Raw genomic sequence first — 24,106 nt, forward strand, 5'->3', positions numbered from 1 at the left:
ACAGTTTTTTCCCCTAGTTACAGTGCTTTCTGAATACCACTGAAGTGCCCTCGTGAACCTTAGATCTTTTCTGACTATGCTCACACAGAACCAGCCATACTATAACTGCACCTTGTTTCTCCCACTTTCTTCTGGATTCTAACTTGGTATGCCATCCTTTCAGGAATCTGTAACCTTTGATTTATATATTCCTCAGCCCATTCTGGTGTCATCTGGAAACTTTTTGGCATGTTCTACTTTTGTGATAATTGGATAATCCTGATCATCCCAATCTCTAATCAGCTACACAAAGAGAACTAACACTAAGGTCACCAACACCTACTTCCTAACCACTGCACACAATAGCTTCTTAGTTTTGCCCACATATGGACCAACACATGTGTTTGTGCATGATTGTCTTATGTACCATTGAATAAGTATGTCTTTGTATACACCTATGAATATGGTATTGTGGGTGTGGACATGGGTGTGGTATGTAAGCAACCAGAGCTCAGGTCTGGTCTTGAAGTCTGAATAATGAACGTTTAGTACTTGACTTTAATTAGTCTCTGTGCATTGTTAGCCTTAGTTTTTATCTGCCCTCAAGTATCAGAGGAAGAATGAGTTCATTTCTTCAAAGTTTATTGACTGTTACCAGTGGCAGAGCAAATTCCATAAAAGAGAAGGTTCCATACAGAGCAAGTTGGAGAGAAAGGATGCTTGGAGTGGGGACTTGGAGTGAAGACTGGAAAGGCAGATCTCTCCCTCCTTTTCCCCCTCCATTCTCACAAGGATACTGGATTTACAGTGAGGGCATCCTGCTTAACATTCTCTCTCCAAATTAGAACCTGAGAAGAGAAATTTAATTCAAAGTAGAGGAGGAAACACCTCACAGCTCCTCTGTTTCTCCATCCAAGGGGATGCCAATATCCACATTGTAGTCTACTGGCTCCCCAGAGCTCAGCCAGGGAATAGGGGTTCGATTAAAAGAAGGCCTGTTGGAGAGATTCTGGTTGTAAAGGACCAGGGGTTCACTCAGTAGGGGCCCCAGGTCAAACTTGGGCATCTGGAAGGTCATGCGTTTGGAGGCCTTCTCATATCCACCATAAGGCATTGCCGTCCTGAAAAGAGAAGATATTATTTGATTAAAAACCAGAACAAAAGGAACAGCTTTATCAGTGAGATGTTACCCTTTTTTGAGGATGGGGAAGTCTGTGAATTTTAATTTAGGTTGCTTCTGCACTCCTTTTTCTCCCTTAGTGCTCCATTCCCCATTCCTGGTTTGCTTTTTCTCCAGAGCTAATGAAGAGAAAAGGAGTCTAGTGGGGTACTAGATAAAGAGGTTCATGGATGTTGTGACTTAGACACTATAGACCCAAGGGTCTGAGACTACCTTAAAATACAATGTAGACCCCCCCACACACACACCACACAACTCCTACCCCACCTCCAGTGGATAGCACATGGCTTGGTGAGAGGAATTAACATTGCCTGGAGAATTCAGGCTTCTTAGGACCAAATGCAAAAGAATGGTGCTTCCCCATTCTGCTTTCACACAGATCTCCTGTTCACAGTCTAGAGAAGCCCAATTCCAAAATAGATACTTAAGCCTTACTAGAGAATAAGGAAATAGAATCCTCCTACAGGGACAGTAATGAAATCCTAACCTTGAATGAAGGGAACTTCAAGAGTCCTTTAAACATGTAATATATTATTCCCATTTTAGAGCAAGGCAACCAAGGCTCAGAAGTAGGGTGACTGTCCCATGCCCACTCTGCTAATAAGTGGTGAAGTGAACTAAAATTCAAATCTTGCCTCACAGCAAATGTTTCCTCCATCATACTCCACTATTTCTCTGAGTTAGAGTGAAAAAAGCAAAGGCTTTCAATTTGGGTCCCCATATTCCTTCCTTCCCTCCTCAGCCTCCTTCTGAAACATTTGAACCAAAGTCTCCATTCCAACTAAGCACATTGTGCCACACACTGGAATGCATCTGGTTGCTTCCTCATACCCCTTACCTGTTGAAGGACTTATATTTGGGAAGCTCAGCTTTGGCCCCATAGGCCAGCAGGTCGATGCCAAGTTCCACTTTTTGCTGAGGGTCAACCCCCATAGCTCGCTCCCATGGGGAAATATAGGTCTTGAACACAGTGATATGTTTTCCTTCTCCACCTGTCTGGTCTCCTGGCAGCCATGGGAGAGAAAATTGAGTCAATAATAGCAGTTAGCAGCCAGTGGAAGTTAGTCTTACACCTCTGTACTAGGGAAGTTGCTGGGGCCAATCTTGGTAATTGTGCTAGTTTTGTGGAATCCTGACAGCCCAAGGGCAGATCTGTGACTGAAACTGAAAAGCCAGAAAGGTGACAGAAAGATCAAGCTCCTGGGTGAAATAGACACATTTTGGCATTCTCCTGGGGTAAGAGAGTCCATCTAGGTACCTCAGCAGGCCTCCCTTGCTCCCTAAACCCAGTCTAGGCCTCATTCCTGGGGATATCTCTACTCTAAGAACCAGATAACATTACTCTTGCATAAGGATACTTGCCTGTTCCTGTCTCGCCAACCCCTGCTGTTCCAGCAGTTCTTCCTTTGCCATTCTGGCCCCCAGGACCACTTGTACCCCCAGATCCAGACCCAGAGCCCTGATGGTGCTGCTGGTCAGAGCCATACTGTCTGGCAGAGCCACTTCCCCCTGCCTGGCCTCCACTGCTGCCTTTGCTGTAGGAGAATCCCTGACCAGCTGTGCCCAGCTGTCCCCCAACTGTGGGAAGGAACCTTTGGAAGTGATCCTGGAAAGAAAGAACAAAGTAAGGGGAAGGTTATGCAATGGGTATGGGAAATATACAAAGACAAAGGTGGTGTGCATAGCAAGGAGGAGATGATCAGAGAAAATGGCCAACCAGAAGACACTGAACCCTCTGAGATCTCCCCTCCAATAGGTGGATAGTGATAGTGGATAGCCTGACAGAGAAGAACTGAACTCTCCTAATGGATAGGACCCCCCCTTGGCTCAGTTCGTCCAGTTACATCTTAAGGTAGGGACAATTCATTCTCCACACTTTCCTTTCCCATCCTTACCAAGGCAAAGAGGACCAAGACTTGCACCCCACTATAATTTGAAAGGATGGGGTTGGGACAGAGAACCCAGGCTTAATTTGAAAAGCTAGAGAGATGTCTGCCTCTTCTTTTTCTTTATCTTGTCTAACAGACAGAACTCTCTTCTTTGTCTTTCTCTTCCTCTCCCTCTCTGCTCTTGGTGCCTGTTGAACCAGGACTTCCTGACCGTGAAACTGTAGCAGGTAGGGGGAAGGGTGACCAAAAGGGCAACCCTGGATTCAGCCCCAAAGCCTAAAAATAACCCCACCAACTCCTTCAGGAGGCTCTCCTAGCCACCCCACCATACACACCCCTATGCTCCAACCAGTGTAACCAGACCCAGCCAGGGAGGAGGGCTTTTGGCCTCCTAAAGTTAGATATGACCGGCTCAGCATTTTTGCTCTGCTCCTACATAAGGGCCAATGACAGAAAGTCCTGCCTCTGGCCCCATGTAGGCATCTATTTCCACTTTCCCCTGGCTGCCCAGTGAAGGTAGAGGGGGAGGAAAGGTAATGGAGAAGATCCCCTCCTTCTCGGCTATAACATCTTGTGCCTGGCACCCTTCCAATCCCTCCTTCTCTTTGGAGAATGATTCTCACTAGAGAATTCTCACTATCTTAGAAGACAGTTTCAATTCCCACATCCAGAGTCCTTAGATCCTATAGATAAAAGAATGGCTCAAGAAGGAGATGTTTATAAAAATTCACTTAACTCATTGTAGGGTTACCAGATTCATCAAATAAAATAGGGCATCAGTTAAATTTGAATCTTAGAGACACAACGAATACTTTTTTTACTATAAATACACTTCAAATATTGCATAGGACATATTTACATACAAGAGAGTATTCGTCACATATCTGAAATTAAAATTTAACTGTTATCTTGTATTTTTTAAATTGAACTAAATTAAATTTTTATGTCCCAAATACTTCATGGGACATACTTTACTAAAAAATTATTCATGCATATCTCAACTTTAAAATACAGGACTGGGTGTCCTGTCTTATCTGGCAGCCCTATCTTTAACACTTAGCCATACTGGGAAGGAATTTTCCCCCTGAGGGTGTGTACTCTTCACCCCCACCTCCCCTTCACTGGCTCTAAGATAGAGACTGAGTTTCAGAAGTGGGCTGTAACTCACCCTGGACGTTTAATATATCTGGGGACTTAATTAGCTTATAAATTTGCAGAGAGGGGAGGTTGGTGGTATTTTGGAGATTCAGGGCCCACCAAAAAACTGTCAGAAGAGGCACTAGGCTGTGAGAGTTATAAAGTTCCGAACTCACCATTGAGCTGTCAGAGAAGACATCAGGGTGGTTCTCATAAATAAATTTCTCTACCCTCATCTGCCGCAGTTTGAACATCTTGGAGCCCCTATTAGTGAGCAGCGACAGCTCTTCCAACATCACATCCCTTGGGACACTGATCTTCTTGCCCAGGTTCAGGCCTGAGCTCTCCTGTCGACCTTCCAGGGAGGTGGGGAGGAAGAGACAAGGAGAAAAGTAAGGTTTTCTAGGTTCAGAATACAGATGCCAACCACAACTAAGTGTGTGTGTCTCCTGCAGAGATCCCAGAGGTAAGCAGATACTGTCTGATGAAGTTCTATGTAGTTTGTGAGAAATTTTTATTTCCTGGGTTTGGAGTTGGAGACAATGCACAGGAACTGGGGTGCAAAGTGGAATCAGTATACCAGAGTGGAGAGAGTAAATAAGGCAGAAGGGGCAGAGGCATGAGGTGCAGGGCAAAAAGACTAAAGGAACATCATAGATGGAGACCAATGGGGAGACTGTAGCCTGGGGGAAAGCCCAAAGGCCAACACTGTGTGGAGTTGACCACATCTAAATACAGATTTCTGTCTTAACTACTTTCCTTTCTCTTCCCCTCAGTGAACCCTGGCTGCAGACAGACTTTGGGCATTGGGAGAGCTCTTCATATGCATATACTCCTACCACCCCCCAGGAAAAAAAAAAAGTCTAAGTATTTTTCCATTTTATGTGTTTCCACAGGTTCCCTAGCACTGGAGGGGTGGAGGGAGGGGAAGTAAGGAAATTAACCATTTACTGAGACTTTACTCTGTGCCAGTCTCCATCATATATATTTTTTTCCTCAAACATACCTCACTGACCTGTGAGTCCTGTTGTCCTGGACCTGCATTGGGTGATATGGCAAGGATATTATTGTCTCAGATTACAAGGTGAAAAGGGTGGAAGGGTGTGTGATCAGTGTTGAATCCTTTCTCCACCTTTCTCCCTGCCCCCCCCCCCCCGAATTTCTCTTGTCTCTTCATATCTCTTCACGTTATTTAACTTTATGATTTTTCTGGGACTTCTGAGGCTGAGATGCTCTTAACAAGAAGTCCCTACACTAGGTAGGTGCAAATATGCCATACCTCCAGTTAGTTCCATGATCAGCTTACTGGATTTCCTCTTCTTGTTTGGGGCTGGGGTTCCTGAGAGTGGCATTGTGGAGGCAGATTCAGCCTGAATAGGGTGAGAAGGGGGAGTTGGAGCATGGACAGGGACTGGAAGGTATCTGCAGTAAGGTAGTACTTCTTAACTTGGGGTTAAGGGCTTCAGGTTAAGGGTGTGTGTGTGCATATATATATATATATATGTATATATATACATATATATATATATATATATATATGTGTGTGTGTGTATATATATATATATTATATATATATATATATAATATATACATATATAATGAACGTATATTTTTCCCTAAAAAGGGGGAAAAAACAATGGGTGAAAACCCATTGTTCTAGGGCTTCTCCTTTCTTGGAGGTGAGGAAGAAAGTATAGATGCACCCTCTGCCCCTACCTTCTATAAACCTCCTTTCTACTGTTAAAATAGAGCTGGTGCAGGGATTAGGAACACAGTATGTGTTGGGGGCAGTGAGTAAAACAAACAACACACAGGCTGGGCACTGCACCCAGGTTTCATTGGCTTGGCATGACTTCAAGTTTTTATTTTCATGGGGATCTCAGATTGGGGCTGTCATTCCCAACTCTGGGTCTTTCCTCAGTCTTCCTCAAGCCCTGGCAGGGGCGCAGAGGGCAGTGGCACAGAAAAATATTCTGCCAGGGTCAAGGAGATTCGGCCCAAAACATTCTCCATAGGAAGGAGAGGTTGTTGCTCCTCTATTGGGCCAGCTGGAGTGTGGCCTGGGAGGTCACAGCAGTGATCCTTGCTCCCTTTCAGTAGCTCCCGCCCCAGACCCCAGAGCTGGGGTGGAGAGGAAGGCCGGGGGCATTTGAACCTTGATGCACATCAATTCAGCAATATCATAGCGGTAGGGAATTGAGGGGGGATAGGAACATAATAATAGAATCTGGCAGTGGAGGGGGACAAGCTGGGAAAAGATGCAGACTCCAGCCCTTCCTTAACAGAAGTTGGCACTCAGCAAAACACTGTCTTTCTGCTGAGTCCTATTTCACAACACATCTGCATTTCTACTAACTTAATGGGGTATGCTGAGACAAGACCCCCGGAACTGATAAATGGGCATTTACTATACTTTTTTCAGCCCTAACTAGGTTCTTTTTCCCACCCAGCCTCTCAGATCCCCTTCTTATTACTCCAGTGCCTCCTTCAACATCTCCATTTCCCCCACCCTCCTAAGCCCCTCTTCTTCCAACTCTGTGGCTCCCCTGAACTGGACAGCTGAGAGCAGAGCATAGACAGGGGAGGGAGACAAGTCTCCCAGGATCAAGGGTCACTCTTGCAGACACAGACACAGCAGTCAACAGAGTGGGCTCCAGCCCCTCTGGCGATAGAGCTGGAACTTACCGGCTGCAGAGGTGGTGGTCAGCTCTCCTGGGGGTCCAGCAGCTTTGGAGGACTGAGCTGCTGTGACTGGAGAACCCGAGCTGGGCAGGTGTGGGGGCAGCACTGGCAGTGGGGGAGGGAGGGTAGTTATTAATAGAGATGATGAGTACAAGCAGCTCAAATGGCACTGGGGGTACTGAGACCCTGGAACCAAGATCCCGCCCTCCTTGCCCAGAGGCTCAGGAAGGAGAGGAAAAGCCTTTGGGATTCTCCCACTAAGCTGTCTGAGCCAGGGATCAGTCTGCCCAGAGACTCCCCTTTCTTGGCATCTAGAGTCTGAGATCCAAAGAAGCATTCAGGGAAAAATTGAAAACTGTGAGGGAAAGAGGAAGCAAACAGAAAACCGTGGACAAGAATTTGGAGAGCAAGAATTTGGAGAACATGTCTGGAGAGTCACTCAGAACCAATCCAGGCTGGAGCTGGAGGAACTATATGGGTACATTTTGGGAGTGGGAGGGCTTAAGGGGCTATGTTTGGGGAAAGGAAATCTGTTCAGAATGTTTTAAAAGTTCCTCGATGAGTTGATCTTTTCTCTGGGAAAGCTAGATCTTGGCAGGACAAGGGACCAAATTAACCAAATCCAGTGCTTCCTATGCTGTCAGAGATGAGGTGGGGAAGACTTGACCAAGTTCTCCCTTTTTGTCCCCATTTGCTGTTGGGGTGCTCAGTTCAGCCTGTTTTGCAGGATAAATGTTGGTGTCTGAGATGTACAGGTAGGCTTCTAACCTGCCAGGTCCTTACTCTCTAGGGTTTCCACTTGGGATTTTCTCAAAAGGAGCACACACCCAATAGGATCTAGATTGTCCCATTCATACTATTCCAGAGGAGCCCTTGGGCAAGGGTATAAGTTTGAGAGCTTCCTTAAAAGAATCCTGTCGGGGCGCCTGGGTGGCTCAGTCGGTTGAGCATCCGACTTCGGCTCAGGTCACGATCTCGCGGTCCGTGAGTTCAAGCCCCGCGTCAGGCTCTGGGCTGATGGCTCAGAGCCTGGAGCCTGCTTCCGATTCTGTGTCTCCCTCTCTCTCTGCCCCTCCCCCGTTCATGCTCTGTCTCTCTCTGTCTCAAAAATAAATAAATGTTAAAAAAAAATTAAAAAAAATAAATAAATAAAATAAAAAAAAAAGAATCCTGTCATTTGCCCAGTCCCTTCCTCAGTAGCTGCATGAACATCCTACATCCTCTTCCACCTCCTGCTCAGATTCTGGAACCAGCTGCTGCTGCACGCTGCACCTCTGTTGCAGCCACCACCATCCTATTGTGGCTGCTTTAGTAAGTGACTTTCCAGCTTCTGGAATGCCCTTCTGTCACTCTGTGAGTTCTCCACTCTCCCTGATCTTGTCTTTTCCCGTCCTGAACTTTTCAGGCTCAGCCTAGGGGCTGAAAGATCATCCTACTCCCCTCTAGTTGGCCTCTGCCCAGACCAGTTTAACATCCAGATCTCTCTCATCTTTTGTCCTCCTTCTCCATGCCCTCCCAACCCAAAGAAGCAATTAGAAGAAAAAACATGAACGGCAAACTTGTGATTTTGTCATCACCACCATCCTACCCTCAAAAACAAACAACAACAACAACAACAACAACAAAAAAAAACCCAAAATTTTTGTCTGCTATGATTGAGTACCTAGAACTACCAGGTGGATGAAGACAAAATTCAACCTATGCTCACTGGGCCCTTCCTTTGGAATTCTAAGACTGTACCTGGGAGCATCAGGGTCCTGGGCCTGGCTATTTGCACAAATATGCCCCCTGCTGGAGTAATGGCACTTACCTTCTCAGAAGTCCTTAATTTCTAGCCTACCTCTAGTGCCTTCTGCTATATATGAAACTCAATCCACACTGATCCACCCTCTCTTCTTCCTTTTCCCATCCCATCTTCACCTCCAGGCATTGCTTTCCCATGGAAATATCATCGTTTCCTCCAGAGAGGTAGGACATGATGGCAAAAGCTCGGAGGGACTTTCCACTCCTCTTGGTTCTGAAATTGTGGCCTTGATTGGGAAGTATGGAGCAGGAGATGGAAAAGGGGAGTATCTGGATGGAGAATGCAGGCAGTGAGAACCAAGGGGAATGGTGGAGGTGGCTAAATTGGAGTGGGACAGAACTGGTTAAAGAAGAGCAAAAGACTAGGGGGTGAAGGGTAAAGGATGAAAAATAGGGCAGGAATGGAGAAAGAGATCAGGAATCAGGAGATCAGGGTTAGAAAAGATGGAAGAGAATTAGGATTTAGGAATAAAACCAGAAGAGATGACAGCAACAGAAGATTTGGAGCTTAAGTTTATTCTTGTGCACAAACCAAAGTACTGTGACTCACACCCAATATGCAAAGGAAGCGATCAATCCAGATCAAGCAGCAAACGTGATTGACTGGTGGTGGTCGTGGTGAAAAGGGAGTCCATACCCATCTAGGATCAGAGATCAGGACCAGAAGCTGGAAAGGAACAAAAGCTAGGGTTCGGGGGATGGGGTAGGACTGAAAAGAGGTTTTGGCTCTGGGTATTTCCTTGCCTTTTCCCAGGTCATCATGACAAGTTGCAGAAGGCAGAAGGCCAGACTCAAAGGAAGTAGCACAGACACCACGTATTCCTCCAACACTCAGTACACACTCTCACATCCCCCTACCATCATCCATCTTCACTCTGACAAATGCATTCTTCTCTCTCAAATTTTTCCCCAATCCCCCTCTTGTACACAGTGAGTTTCTTGAAACCCACCTCTACTGTCTCTCTTTCCCTCCCCATGCTCCTCTCTGTGGCTCAATTAATTTCATTCATTCTGCTCTGCTCCTGGTTTCTGCGTCACTTCTCACACCATGGCACTTTTCTCCCTCCTTTCTGTCTTAGGTGCATGAGGCAATGAAGCCAATGATTTTTTTTCATTCTCAGAAGAAATTCTTTGTCTTTCTTTTCCACTTCCTGGATCCTTATAGCTTAGTATGGGTCTCTTAAGTTGCTCTTAAATCCTGATGAATAGAATTCGGGTTTTTTTTTCAAGTTTTTTATTTAAGTAATCTCTACACCCAATGTGGGGCTCAAACTCATGACTCTGAGATCAAGAGTTGCTTGCTACTCCAACTGAGCCAGCCAGGCACCCCCTGATGAATAGAATTCTTAATTCTATTCCTGGTCTAGCTGGTATAACTCAGCCCTTACAAACTGCTCTGGCCCTTCAAGTCTTCTCATAATCTGTGAGTTTCACAAGATGCTGTACCCCTGCTACAGACACTGATCTTTGAGTCCAGTCCATCTTTCTCCCCACTATCTGGCTATCTGACCATTCTTTCATCAATACAGGGGGAAGACCCAGATTTGGTCTTTATTTAGACCTCTCCTCTTACTCTTGCCTCAGACATAAGAACACATCTGTGCTCACACACATTTGCACATACACAAATGTACACATACATGCCTAGATATATGCCAGCCAAGCTTGGAAAATGAGAGGGAGGAGTAGAGAGCGATTTAGTGCAGGGATCAATTTAGTCCTTTTGAAGCCTGCCTGATGGTAAGCTTGCTTGAGGTCTCACTGGTAACTTCTCTGTGTGCTTCTCATTGAATGTTAAAATGAGGCTCACAGAGAAAAGCACAAATGTAGAGAAAGAGAGACCAGTGGAGGAGTGTGGGTCGAGAGACTGAGATAAAGACAAAGACCCACAAAAGGAGCTACAGAGACAAAGGGAAGCACAGATAACAAAGCAGAGATAGTAGGTTGGAAAGCAGCAGGGAGGTTGGGAGCCAGGAGGATGGGATACCAACTCCAAAACTATCTCTGGCAGGAGGGAATTTAGCCTCCGGATGCCTCAGAGAGGGCATGGGATAGGTTGGAGAAGCAACTTTATGAACAGGATGTTCCACCTCTCCTTGGTCCTGGGAGCTGTATCCCACTCAGTGGTGGCCTGCCCCTGGCCTCCACACATGAGCCTGCAATCCAGTTCTGGTGGCTGAGAACCGAGGCCTGGCTACCTGGAAGCCACAGGAGCTAGGGGAAGTTCCAAGACCCCTGGGAGACTCTGGAGGAGGGCCTGGGCTAAGAACAGGGGCTGAGGCCAGCTCTGACCTCCAGATGGGCTCATCCAATGTAGTGGCTGCTCGTGGGGCAAGAACAGTGGGGGCCAGGGGTTCTGCAGTGGGCTGGGGTGCTGGAGTGGAAAATCGGCGGATCTCCTGGACTCGGGCAGTTTTGGGGGGCCCTGAAGAGGTGGGGCCAGGAGTCTGGGGAACCTCATCAAAACAGAACATGGCAGTTTTAAGTTGGTAGGGCTGGTGCCGCATGAAATCCAGAGCCTTGATACCCTGCTTAGGGGTTGCCCGAGGACCCTGGGATTGGGCCTTATTAGGGAGAGTTCGAGCACCCTGGGGGAAAAAGGGTGATAGCAGTGGGTTGTAAGCAATAGGAGGTGGGGCACGGATGTTGGGTGAATATTTCCAGGAAGAGGGCAGTGATGGTGTAGGGGAAGGGCTTCTGGGCCTAGGGCCAGGGCTAAAGCCAGGACTAGGTGTAGCTTCTACCACATACCTGTCTGCTCGGCTCTGCCGCTTGGCAAACAGCTCCCCACCCCTGCCCTGAAGCCTTGCTGGTTCAGGGATTCCAGCCGAATGGGCTGACCCATTCACTAGCCCATCAAGGAACCCACGAGAAGGGGGCTTAGGAGCCACTGGAGGTGGAGTCTTAGGAGTCATTGGGGGCGGCGTCTTGGCAGCCACTGGAGGAGCGGTTTTAGGCGTCACGTGAGACAGAGCCTTGTAACTCCTGCCCCCTGGTGGCTGCATGAAATTGCAGGCTTCAGCTCCAAGGCTCAGAGCATCTTCCTCTGGACCAGATTCCGCTCCCCCGGCTCGGGGTTTTTCATCCAGGTTCTGCACCAACGACAAGAGCTCGGGGTTGGGCGAGTTCTTCGTCTCCTCGTTTCCCGACCGGAACATCTGCTTCCGGGTCCCCCGTCGCCGGGCCTCCTGGAGGATGCCAGTGCGGGCAGCTGGCACGGAAATGCGCTGCTCCCGAGCGCTGGGTGGCTCAGGCGCCCCGGGGCCTGGGGCGGGAGCCTCTGGACGCGCAGCTGGTCTCAGAGGTCCCGATAGGAAGATAGAAGCGGTGGAGGTCATGGCAGCGGCACTAGGGGGAGCGGGGGGCTCCGAGGCTCCGCTTGGCGTTACGGGACGGTTGGGGGCTGGGATGTACAGGGAACTTGTAGCTGTCACGGGGCCTGAGGTGCGTGGAGTGCTGGGGGAACCGGAGGCCGGCACGTGGCTGGGCAGAGGGGTGGGCCCCTGAGAGGACAGGAAGGGCGGTGCGACGGGGCTGAGACCTCCCAGGCTTTCATTCACCCTCTTGGGGGCTAGGGGTCGAAAAATAACCGAGGTGGTACCTGGCCGCTGCCCTTGTAAGCCTGGAGTAAAGGGCCTAGCTGACCGGTTAAAGATGTTTGGAGCCGGGGTTGGAGCTCCACTGCCTGGGAAGAAGGGGGTGGGGCTGGCTACAGGGGCTGGGGAAGGACTGGATGCGAGTATAGCTGCTTCCGGAGGAGCACTCTGGGCCCGAGGTGGTGATTGCAGGCCCTGCCCATTGAGCACGGCTGCTGGACCATCCCGTGCCAGCTCCTGGGTGCTGGAGGCTGTGCGCTGGCGCTGCTGTTCAAAGAGCTGGACCCCTCTGCCGGAGGCCTCACTCAGCTGCCCTCCCAGCCCCCGGCCCTGGCCCTCTCCTGCAGCTGAGCCTGGCCTGGCCAGCTCCATGTCCAGATAGGGGCTGTCCCAGTCGCACTGGTTGGTGAGGCTGCGGGCGTCGGAGAAGGCCTCTTCGTCCAGCTCCGACTCGCTGGTTGGAGGAACCCCGTCTTCTTCCTCAGCACCTGTCCCAGCCGCAGCCCCAAAGCTCACTAGGGTGTACTTCTTGGCTCTCTGCCGCCGTTTCTTAAACATAAGCACCCCCTTGGAGTGGGGGTTGGGGGCTGCAGTTAGAAGGGATGCGATCGTGCGGCATTTGGTCTTAGCCTCCTTCACACTCTTCTCTTGGAGGCTCTCTGCCCGTTGGAGTTCTGAGGAAGCCAGGAGGGAAAATGGTCAGTGAAAGTCTTCTAGTCCTATTCCCCACACCCCAGCCAGTTTCCTCAGCCCTCTCACCTACTCTCTTTTCACTGGCCTGATCTACAATGTCTTTTGTCTGTGGCAAAGTCCTCTGACTTGGGGGCAGAGTGGTAGGTGAAAGGTGAAACCAAGGACAGTTGAAGGGAAGGCAGATTCTGGTTGGCTGTCCTCACACCGCTCTGACCACATCTCTCCTATCCTCTCTCCCCTCTACTCTGCTTCTATTTTCCTGGAGATGAGCTCTTACCCACCCCACCCCCCACATTCTTCCCCTGCCTCCCATCATTCCTGGCTGGCAATGGAGGTGAGGGACAGTCACTTCCCATGGCAGCCAGGGAGATGAGGCAGGTCCCAGGAAGAGACAAAATGAGAAGGGACACTTCCTTCTACTACAGAGACCATGTTAGGGGGCTTCTCAGAAACTTAGGGACTTATCTCCTCTTCTTACCCCTACCCCTATGGTAGGGACACAAAGGACCCTTAGGAACAAGGATCTTCATTCACATTTCCACCTCCATTATGTAGTCCACATCATACACATTCATAGAAATAACCACCACACATTTCAGCAAGAATGTGGGTCTAGTGAAGGCCAGCTATGGGCATATTTTCTCATATGTACTCTTCTCTCTCATTCGTATATACCCCAGCTTATGTATACCCTAGTTCACATAAACATATGTAAATACACATGAACCCACACAAAAGCACAGTCACTCAAATACATTCACACGCATGCATATTCCTTCTTCACAGAGCTCCCCCTGCAGAGACCCTGTTACTAGTAGTTTGGACAAAATTTTAGAGCTGATATTGGCCTTCCAACCACCAGGGCACTATTCTGTGCCTCACACCCCTGATACTCACAGCCAGGGATAGCCTCACATCTGAGATGCAGGAAAAGCCAGAGTGCTGCTCACCAAGGCAACCCTCCAAATCTTTAGGATACCTCGAGGTCATCCGCTAAATATATCCTCCCCCCACCACCATCACCCAACTGTGGTGGGAGTGGGGTGGGCTTCTTTGGGGGTCAGCCTTGTAGGTAGAGAGCTCAGGCAGTCACTAAGAGGCAGGCACACAAGGACTATGTACTAAGGGCAACCTGGGCAGGGCTTCCTATGCCATGTGGGGCCCAGGAGGTGGGGCCAGGAAATGGGAGAGGATGCCCTGCTGCTACGACCCTGCCTTGGACACAGATACACTCTGATCCATGATCCCCAGTTCCTCCTGAAAAATTCTTGAAATTCCATCCGCTTTCCACTCAAGATACCAAGCTTCTTTCTAATTAGGGCTTTCATTCCACCCATCCCAACGTTTATACCACAGAATAGCACTGTGCATGAGAGATAGGCACTGGAACCAGAGTTCAGTTCAGGTTTTTGGTTCTTGGGAGAGTTACTTCATTTCACTGAAGTTCAGTTTCCTCATCTGTAAATGAGCATGATAATGGCTATCTCATAGGATTGCTATGAGGATTAAGTGAGATAGTGTAGGTAAATTTAGCATTTAATGGCAGCCCTAAGGCCCACTGTGAGTAACCATTACTATTAAAGCCTTCTTGACACCAGCTACACATGTATACAGACACTTATGTGTTCACACATATATCCTCCCATGGACTCCCATATACATGCCTTCATGTATTTATAGATTACTCATACTTCTTTCTTTCACACACATTCCCTCCCCATGAGTTTTCTAAAGCTCATGTGGTCACAAACCCCTTTGACATGTAGCCATAGCATCAGCCCATTCTGAGAAAGGGGCAGTGAAACTCTCCTGAGAAGAGAAGAAAGAAGTCAAAAAGGAGGAAGGAATAAGGAATAAGACCTTTCCCAAAGACACCCCTTCCTAAGCTGTTGATGTATTCCCTTCCAGTCTAGATCCCAGAACTCTCTTGGCTATGGGAGGGTAGTACCTGCGTAGAATGGGTCCTGGAGCTCAGGAGTTGGGTCTGGGGCTTTGTTGTAGCTGGCTTGGCTGAAGGGCTCTTGGCTGATGGGCTCAAAGTTCTCCATGCTGAGAAATGCAGTGTTGGCTGGAGCAGGACCAGCTTGAGCCACCCCCCACGCCTTTTAAAGCCCCTTTGTCTTGTCCCTAGAGCTGGCAGCTGAATGAGCTCACTGTGCTATTTTTTGAGCCTGGCCCCCTCCCTCCCTTCTCTCTGCTGCCCCACAAGCCCCGGTGTGATGGACATGGACACCTGCCTACCCTTCCCCCAACCCCACCCCACTGGACAATGAGGTCTGCTTGGCTAAAAATATCTTGAGCCACTAACTGCAGTCTAACCCAGCATGATAGGAAGGGAGGGGTGCTAAAATGAGAATTGGGGATAAGCATGGGATCCTGGGCATGCATCTGGAATTTCTTTGTGGGATATTGGACATTCTCAGGGATGTCAGTCTCTATTTTATCAATGTCCTTAGCCTCTGTCCCAGACTGAGGCACACAAAGTTCTATGGACCAGGAATCAGAACGGTAGAGGGAAGAAATGAGAGATGAGAACTAGAGGGGTAATCCTAGATTTTCAAGGTGACAACAAAGGTCTCTGGGGTAGAGGCACGGGACAGGGAAAAAGCTCACCCTTAGACCTTGTTCTGTAGCTCACATCAAAAATAGCAAAGAGCTTGAGATAAGTGGAACAGGCTTTTTCTGCCCAGGCCCACATTCTTGCCTGAGATAAGGAGTCGAAGATCCCTCCCTCTGCCACTTCCTAGGGATCTCATGACTATCCCATAGTCTCCCAGTCCCAGGAATCCTAACTGAATTTACAAATGTCAAAGGTGGCTCTGATGTTATGCCTGGAGTTAACACTGAAAAGCTCCTGCCCTGCTTCCAGATACTCCCCTGCATCATGTCTTCACTCTGCCCTCACCCTGTCTGCCTGACACTTAGCAAAATCATAGCAACAACAACAACAACAACAACAACAACAACAAGCAAACCCTTTGTTGATTTCATGTCCCTTTCCAGCTTCCCTACTTTGTTCCTGGGTTGGGTTGAACCACCTGCACATTTTGCCACACTGGTTCGAACAGTAAAAATAATGGGGACTATGAGAATAATTATTTTTCCCTCCTACTCATCACTCTTCTCCACTTGTCCCCAAGCCTATATCCAAAAGAAGCATAAAGCATGGTTACGGAGGGGTAGATTTAGGGTTCAGATTGAAGGATTCTGGCTAGGGAAAAAGGGTTCAGGCACTCACTGGCTTGCTTGGCCTTCTGGGTGTAGGTGGTAGTGAGGTCTTCTGCCACTGGGTGGGGAACAGGCCCCACCATAGGGATAAGATGAGGGCCAGGCCTGAGGGGGCCGTGGGGCAACAGCAGGGCCTCAGCTGGGGGTGGCTGAAGGACTGCCCCATCCTCCCAAGATGGGGAGCTCACACGGCTGTCACCATGACTGGGAGGGCCAGCTACGGCAGGCGCTGGCTCTGCAGGGCTGTCAGATAGGTAGACCTCATCAGGTAGGGCTCCTGGAGGGGAGGGCCTTGTGGGGCCTCTGCGGCGGGGTCGGCGGGGTTTCTCCTGGGTGGCAGGTCCATCAGCATCACTGTCTGTCTCTCCGTAGTAAGCCTCACTGTCAGGGGGTGAGAGGAGGCTCCCAGGTTGAAGAGGCTGGGGAACTGGAGCGCCAGGAGGCTCAGGACTCAGTGGAGATAAGGGTGACAACACTTGAAGCTCACCCGGGGATGGAGACCGCACAGGCCCCTCATCCTCTACCCTGGATGGAAAGAGGACAGTACTTAAGAACTGGGCTGGATAACTGACAGCTAGAGAGATCTAGAGGGGATGGGAGAAGGAAGGAAAGGAGGAGAGAGGTGACTGGCCTATAGGTTGAACGAGTGGGCTGGGAAGAGTGGGGATATGAAGACAAACTGGGAGGCATATGTGCTTGAAGGGCTGTAAGTGGACAGGGGCTTAGAGGGAGATGTGATGACGAGGAGACAGGCAAGGGGTTGAAGTAGGCCTACACACTCAAATACCTGCTCGACACCCCCATCCCTTAATTGCAGATACACTGGAGCCCTCTGGGAGGCATATACAAACATTTATACTCCAGCCCAGACTTACAAGAAGTGGGTACTTAATAGTAGCTGAAGCCAGGGCAGTGAGACACAAAGCTGGGATAGACATTGGAAACCCTGGACTAGGGGGATGAGGGTGGGCTGAGGTGAGAGGGTTCCATACCGCTGCACAGTGAGAACAAGCTGATTCCCTGAGGCATCAATGAGGCTCATGGCACTGGCATGAGAGAGGCTGGTACAGGAGACCCCATTGATGGCCAAAAGCTGGTCCCTCTCTCGGAGTCCTGCTCTGCCAGCCTGGCTCCGTCTTCGGATCTGAGAAGGTGTTGGGAGGAGAGATAGCAGATGAGGGAGGGCTCCAAGTGGGAATAGAATGAAAGGAATCAGGATAGGAAGGACCTATGTGTGGAGGGGATATATTTTGCAGGGTAAGAAATGGGAGGGGTATGGAGCTATAGTTGAGGAAGCCTATCAAGAGGGAAGAAGGTGCAGACTGGAGGGAGTAATACATCATATTACTCCATCAAAGAGGCTGGGGGCAAACTACAGAGGGGAGGTACTGGGAATGGCAGTTGTATCACCTAAAGATTTCCCTCCAAGGGCAATATCTTTACTAGCCAGTAGTTCTCTTCTAGGCCTTGGAATCTCAGGGGCCATTACCTACACGGTCAAGATTTTAGAACAGTGTTCCAGATTGGAGGGAGTCCAGCAGATTCTGGGAGAATGTGGTTGTGTATATGTGTGCCATGCGTGCACACACATGTACATATGTGAAAATAATAATACTAGTAATAATGGCTATCATTTATTGAGTGCTTGCTAAATGTTAGGTATGGTGCCAAGCACTCCACATGTGTTATTGCATTTAATCCTTAGAATGAAGTAGGTACCGTTATTACCCACATTTTATGGTTGAGAAAACTAAGCCCGTGAGGTGAAACCAAACAGATAACAGCTTCATCTGACAGGCCAGATCATGCCATAATCCTCCTAGCACCTAAAAAGTCTTGCATAGGGAGAGAAAGGGTCTGGTGAAGGGAAAGAGGGGCAGTGAGGGCCTGGGCAGGGCAGGGTAGGGCAGGGCAGGGCAGGGTAGGGTAGGGCTGGGTAAGACAGCCTCAGCTCGTCACATATCAATTTAAAGAAAAATTAGAACCTTCCCTATATTCCTGGAATTTGGAGTAGAGGCACAGACTCAGGAGAGCAAAGACTGGATGGTCAGAACAGGACCTCTGCTACTATGGTGCCTCAGGAACTTTCTTTTTTTCTGCTCCCAGAAACCAGGAATTCTTTTCTAGTAGCCCCCTACAAGAAGCTTGTGCTCAGACACTACTCCTCCCACCAGATGAGCATGCTTCCCTGCCCACCTGCCCACCTGCCCACCCCCACTCCTCTTCTTCACAGCCTCCCACTTCTCCCCTAAAGGCCACCACACGACTCTTCCCACATTCCCCTGGGTTCCCCTTTCCCTGAAACCTCAATAATAGGGGCTCTCCCTTACCTTGGACACCTGTAAAGGTTTCCTCAGCTCGGCCCCCCCCTGAAGTCGGAAGCCCCAGGGGGCTCCCCCTGACAATGTGACCAGCACCTCCTCCTCAGCACCCATCGCTCAGCTTGGCCTATGGCCCTCGGAGTTTGGACAGTGTCCCAGGGAGAGAAGTCGAGGCGCTGGTACCCCGTCCGGCCTGTCTGTATGGCTGTCCTGCTCCTGCTGCCCCAGGCCTTCCCCCCCACACCACACACCACAGGCAGGCAACTTGGCCCTGGGATCAGTACAGTCCAGCACACGTGTCCTGTCAATCGGAGCTGTGCTCAAAATAGTTGCCGGCTGTACTCCCATCCCTCCCCCAGCTGTATTACTCCCAAAGCTAATTATAGTCAAAACTTATGCCCTCACCTTTCCCCAGTTCTCCTGCATGAGCCTTTTACTCAGGACTCAGAGTACTAGCTCTAACTAATATATACACTTTCAGGGACTGTGCCTTCCCTAATAGGATCACGGACTAATCCCAACTGCTTTCCTCCAAAGCTCATTTTCAAGTGGCAGCAGCAGCGTGGGCTTCAGTTTCATGGCGAGAAATGGCTGGGCTTGTTCCACAATTTCACAAGATCCCCAGAAGAGCGCCTCCTTCATCTTGCTGTATGAATTTACCTGTTAATCAAAATGGAGATCCATATCCCGTTGCAGTGCTGAGGGCAATGTAGCTTTTTAAAACTAAAACTACTGGTTTCCTAAAATAACAGGCAGCATATAGGATTAGATGATTGTATAATGAAATAATCTATTAACGTATATATATATAATGATTCCCAGGCCTCAGCTTTGGGAATTCAGATTTTATTGGTCTGGTACCTAGTATTGTCATTTTATTTTTTTCCCCACTTTCAGCAACGGTTGCAATTGTCCATTTTGTGATTCCCTGTTCATTTAGCCCCTGAATTTTTGGGACTTGCCAAAACTTAGAAATAACTGTCTAGTGTAAGCCAAAATATACTTAAAATTTTTTTTCTAATGTTTATTTTTGACAGAGAGAGAGAGAAAGAGAGACAGAGCATGAGTGGGGGAGGGGCAGAGAGAGGGAGACACAGAATCCGAAGCAGGCTCCAGGATCTGAGCTGTCAGCACAGAGTCTGATGCGGCGCTCGAACCTACCGACCATGAGATCATGACCTGAGCCGAAGTCAGACGCTCAACCGACGGAGCCACCCAGGCGCCCCTAAATATACTGTTTAAATAAACAATCAGGCAAGAGTGTTTAGACAGCAAGAGTTTTACAGAACAAAATACAATGCTTATGCCATACCTTTATTTTATGTAAACCAGTACTACAAAACACTAAGATGGTCTAATAATGGGTTCTGAATGCTCTATGTCTATGCTTTTCCATTTCTTTTCTTTTCTTTTTTTCTTTTCTTTTCTTTTCTTCTTTTCTTTTCTTTTCTTTTCTTTTCTTTTTTCTTCCTTCTCTCCTTCCCTCTCTTTCTTCTTTTTTTCCTTTGGTGTAGCCAAGCAGATCCAGACTCTGACTAATGTCTGGGAGGCAGACACAGAGGCTTTGCCAACCTTCCTACTCCAGGCTCATGCTTCCGGGGTATCTGGTTCTTTTTATAATCCCTCTTGGGGAGGAACGATTGGTAGTGTAATACTGAGTCATAACTCCAATGCCTCACTCAGGGCAGGCTCTCTATTCTTTAATAGCAATGTTAAACAGGTATACTTTGGGAACACAATTAAAAAAATTTTTTTAATGTTTATTTATTTTTGAGAGAGAGAGACAGAGTGTGAGCGGGGGAGGGTCAGAGAGAGACGGAGATACAGAATCCAAAGCAGGCTCCAGGCTCCGAGCTGTCAGCACAGAACCTGACACGGGGACGTAAGTCACAAAGCACAATATCACGACCTAACCCGAAGTCGGCTGCCCAACTGACTGAGCCACTCAGGTACCCCTGGGGACACATTTTTTTTTTTTTTACAGCATCTTTGCAAGGATAAATGTTCCATTTTTGCAATATTATTAAATATATCTTGGGCCTGAAAGAATCTTATTGGCATTTTTATTGGTATTGTGAACTTTACAGATTAACATAGGGAGAATTGACATATTTTTGATGCTAGGTTTTGCTACCCACTGGAATATTAGTTCCTAACTGGCAAGGATTTCTCTGTTGTGTTCAATTTTGTATCTCCAAAACCTGGAACAATGCCTGGCATATAGTAAGTGCTTGGTTTTTATTGAATGAATGAATGGAATGCCTTTAGACTTGTTTTGATCTTATATTCCTCAGAAGTGTTTTAAAGTTTCTTTGTATAAATTCTATACATTTTTCTCTTTTTTAAAAAATGTTTAATTTATTTTTTTGGTTTATTTTTATTCTAGTATAGTTAACATACAGTTTTATAATAATTTCAGGTGTACAATATAGTGATTCAGCAATTCTATACATTACTCAGTGCTCATCATTTCATCTATTTCACCTATTCCTCCACCCACCTCCCTTCTGACAACAATTATTTTGTTCTCTATATTTATTTTTGAGAGAGGGAGAGACAGAGCACGAGCAGGGGAGGGGGAAGAGAGCGAGGGGGAGACACAGAATCCGAAGCAGGCTCCAGGCTCTGAGCTGTCAGCACAGAGCCCGACTCGGGGCTGAACTCACGAACCATGAGATCATGACCTGAGCCAAAGTCCGACGACGCTCAACCGACTGAGCCATCCAGGCGCCCCCAGTTTGTTCTCTATATTTAAGAGTCTGTGTTCTTGTTTGACTTTTTGTTCTGTTCATTTATTTTGCTTCTTTTTTTTTAAAGTTTTTATTTATTTATTTTGAAAAGAGCAGGGGAAGAGCAGAGAGAGTGAGGAAGACAATCCCAAGCAGGCTCTGTGCTATTAGTGCTGAGCCCATTGTGTGGCTCAGTCTCACAAACTGTGAGAGCATGACCTGAGCTGAAATCAAGAGTCAGACTCTGAACCCACTGAGCCACCCAGACGCCCCTGTTTCGCTTCTTAAATTCCACATATGAGTAAGATCATATGGTATTTGTCCTTCCCTGATTGACTTACTTCATTTAGCATTATACCCTCTAGATCCATCCATGTTGTTGCATCTAGTATTGCCATTTTATTTTTTATTTTACTTTTAATGTTTATTTATTTTTGAGAGAGAGAGCATGCGAGTAGAGGGGCAGAGAGAGAGGTGGACAGAGGATCCGAAATGGGCTCTGCACTGAGATTAGAGAGCCCAGTGTGGGACCCCAACTCACAAACTGTTGAGATCATGACCTGAGCTGAAGTTGGATGCTCAACCAACTGAGCCACCCGAGTGCCCCTAGTATTGCCATTTTAAAAAGCACCACAGATGATTCTTAATGTGCAGTGCTGGGCAACGTAGAGGAATTCTAATTTCTGCCCATCTCCCCACTTCCTTCATATAGAATTAATCCTTCCTTCCTTTGGCAACATATGTACCTTGTTCATATATTTTTTTAACTGCATTCCTCAGCCAATATTGTAGTTTGTTTATATGCCTGTCTTCCTCATAGACTGTGAGAAATTTGAAAGGACTATGTGCAACAGTCCGTCAACAGTCCAGAGAGCAATGCCTGATGTGAAGGGTGCTCAATGAATGTTGGCTAAATTAAATAACGTCTTACAGTGCACAGGTGGTCATGGAAAGATGGACAGATAGTGTGCATAAACATGCCAACACATGTTAATAATAAAATCTCTACTTATTTTTAGGTTTCCATCGTATGAATGTACTCTAAGAGATCTTTTTGTTATAAATCATAACATTACGGTGGTGTAAGAATAGTTATCAAAGGCTACAGAGTTTCCTGGAATAGCTGTTCTACTCACGTGCTAAATGCGGTTTGCCCTGGTGTATGATGTAGTCATAGAAAACACTGGGATTTAGTGTCTAAAATGGACTTGGAATCTTGTTTCACCATTTATTAGTTGTGTGATCTCAGGCAGATACTTGACCTCATCAGTAAAAAGAGTATCTAAAATATCCTTTCACTCACTATTCAAATACACTTATTGAGTGCTAGCTACAAATCAGCCATTGTGCTATACCAGTGGCTTTCAATTAACCTTGAGTGCACATTAGAATCATCTGGAAAAAAATTTTTTTAAAGATTTTATGTTTAAGTAATCTCTACACCCAATGTGGGGCTTGAATTTACAATCCCAAGATGAAGACTTGCATGCTTTACCGACTGAGCTAGCCAGGTGCCCCTCACCTGGAAAAAATTTAAAGCTACTGGTTCCCTAAAATAAGACAGTAGGATTAATGATTGTATATGAAATGACCTACATTTATTTACTTATTTATTTATGATCTATATATAGTAATTCCCAGGCCTCAGCCTTAGGGATTATGATTTTATTGCTTTGACACCTAGTATTGACATTTTATTTATTTATTTAAAAAAATTTTTTTTAACGTTTATTTATTTTTGAGACAGAGAGAGACAGAGCACGAACGGGGGAGGGTCAGAGAGAGAGGGAGACACAGAATCTGAAACAGGCTCCAGGCTCTGAGCAGTCAGCACAGAGCCCGACGCGGGGCTTGAACTCACATACCGCGAGATCATGACCTGAGCCGAAGTCGGACGCTTAACCGACTGAGCCACCCAGGAGCCCCAGTATTGACATTTTAAAAAGCACCAGATGATTCTAATGTGCAGCCAATTGAGAAAAGAGTGGGGACACAGAAACCAGTATAATGCAACACATCAGCCTCTATCCTCAAGAAACTATGGATTTAGACTTTACCACATACTAGGAGTGCAACCTTTTTTTTTTAAGTTTAATTATTTTGAGAGAAAGAGAGAGAGAGAGAGCGTGAACAGGGGAGGTGCAGAGAGAAAGAGAATGCCAAGTAGGCTCTGCACTGTCAGCACAGAGCCCCATGTGGGGCTTAAACTCACGAATCATGAGATCATGACCTGAGCCAAAATCAAGAGTCAGATGCTTAGCCAACTGAGACACCCTGGTGCCCCTGGGAGTGCAACTTTAAGCAAGACAGAAGATACCTCCTTTCCTATGTTGATATGAGAGTTGGTGTCAGAGGATAAATTTTGTGAAAACACTTAGTAGAGGGCACAGCCTAAGACAAGGTGCTCAACACATGTTAACAGAATTTGGCAAATGACTAATCTAGATTAGTAAGTCTCAATCTTCAGTGTGCTATGGAGTCATTTGGAGGGCCTATTAAGCCATGGCTCACTGGGTCTCACCTCCAAAATTTGATTCTGTATGTCTAAGGCAAGTCTGATATTTGTGTTTCTAACAGGTTTCCAAGTGATACTGATACTGTTGATCTCAGAATCACACTTGGAGAACCACTGACCTCAACTTCTGAGGACAAAAACAACCTTCCTGTTTATTAAAGCATGCTCAATGCCTAATATAGCTTCCAGCACAGACTATAAGTGCATTTTTTTTTCAATGAATGAACCACTCCCTGCTTCAGAATAGCTGTTATTTACTGTCAACAAGAGAGCAAGAACTTTTGTTCACTATGTAGTCCCAGAACCAAGAACATGGCTTAGTACACAGCAGTGCTAAAAAAAAAAAAAAAAAAA

General features: G+C 47.2%; 2 protein-coding genes across 3 annotated transcripts; both read right to left on the reverse strand.

Moving 5' to 3' along the window:
- Window positions 1-604: 604 nt before the first annotated feature.
- On the reverse strand, window positions 605-11,490 carry MYOZ1 (myozenin 1). The gene is made up of 7 exons (XM_049645240.1): window positions 11,422-11,490; window positions 6,871-6,972; window positions 5,465-5,555; window positions 4,362-4,540; window positions 2,522-2,765; window positions 1,998-2,163; window positions 605-1,100 (listed from the first exon to the last, which is right to left on the reverse strand). The coding sequence occupies exons 3-7, from the start codon at window positions 5,535-5,537 to the stop codon at window positions 869-871; spliced, it is 894 nt and encodes a 297-aa protein (XP_049501197.1). The 5' UTR covers window positions 5,538-5,555; window positions 6,871-6,972; window positions 11,422-11,490; the 3' UTR covers window positions 605-868.
- On the reverse strand, window positions 8,629-18,845 carry SYNPO2L (synaptopodin 2 like). 2 transcript variants are annotated; one of them, XM_049645241.1, is made up of 4 exons: window positions 18,518-18,845; window positions 17,180-17,331; window positions 16,198-16,712; window positions 8,629-12,940 (listed from the first exon to the last, which is right to left on the reverse strand). In XM_049645241.1, the coding sequence occupies exons 1-4, from the start codon at window positions 18,620-18,622 to the stop codon at window positions 10,791-10,793; spliced, it is 2,922 nt and encodes a 973-aa protein (XP_049501198.1). In that variant the 5' UTR covers window positions 18,623-18,845; the 3' UTR covers window positions 8,629-10,790. The 2 variants fall into 2 exon arrangements, with proteins under 2 accessions (XP_049501198.1, XP_049501199.1); XM_049645242.1 differs by lacking the exons at window positions 16,198-16,712; window positions 17,180-17,331; window positions 18,518-18,845 and adding an exon at window positions 14,908-15,114 and having other exon boundaries at window positions 8,639-12,940.
- Between the last annotated feature and the right edge of the window lie 5,261 nt (window positions 18,846-24,106).

This window comes from Panthera uncia, chromosome D2, assembly GCF_023721935.1.
Source record: "Panthera uncia isolate 11264 chromosome D2, Puncia_PCG_1.0, whole genome shotgun sequence".
In the NCBI taxonomy this organism is placed as follows: Eukaryota; Metazoa; Chordata; class Mammalia; order Carnivora; family Felidae; genus Panthera; species Panthera uncia.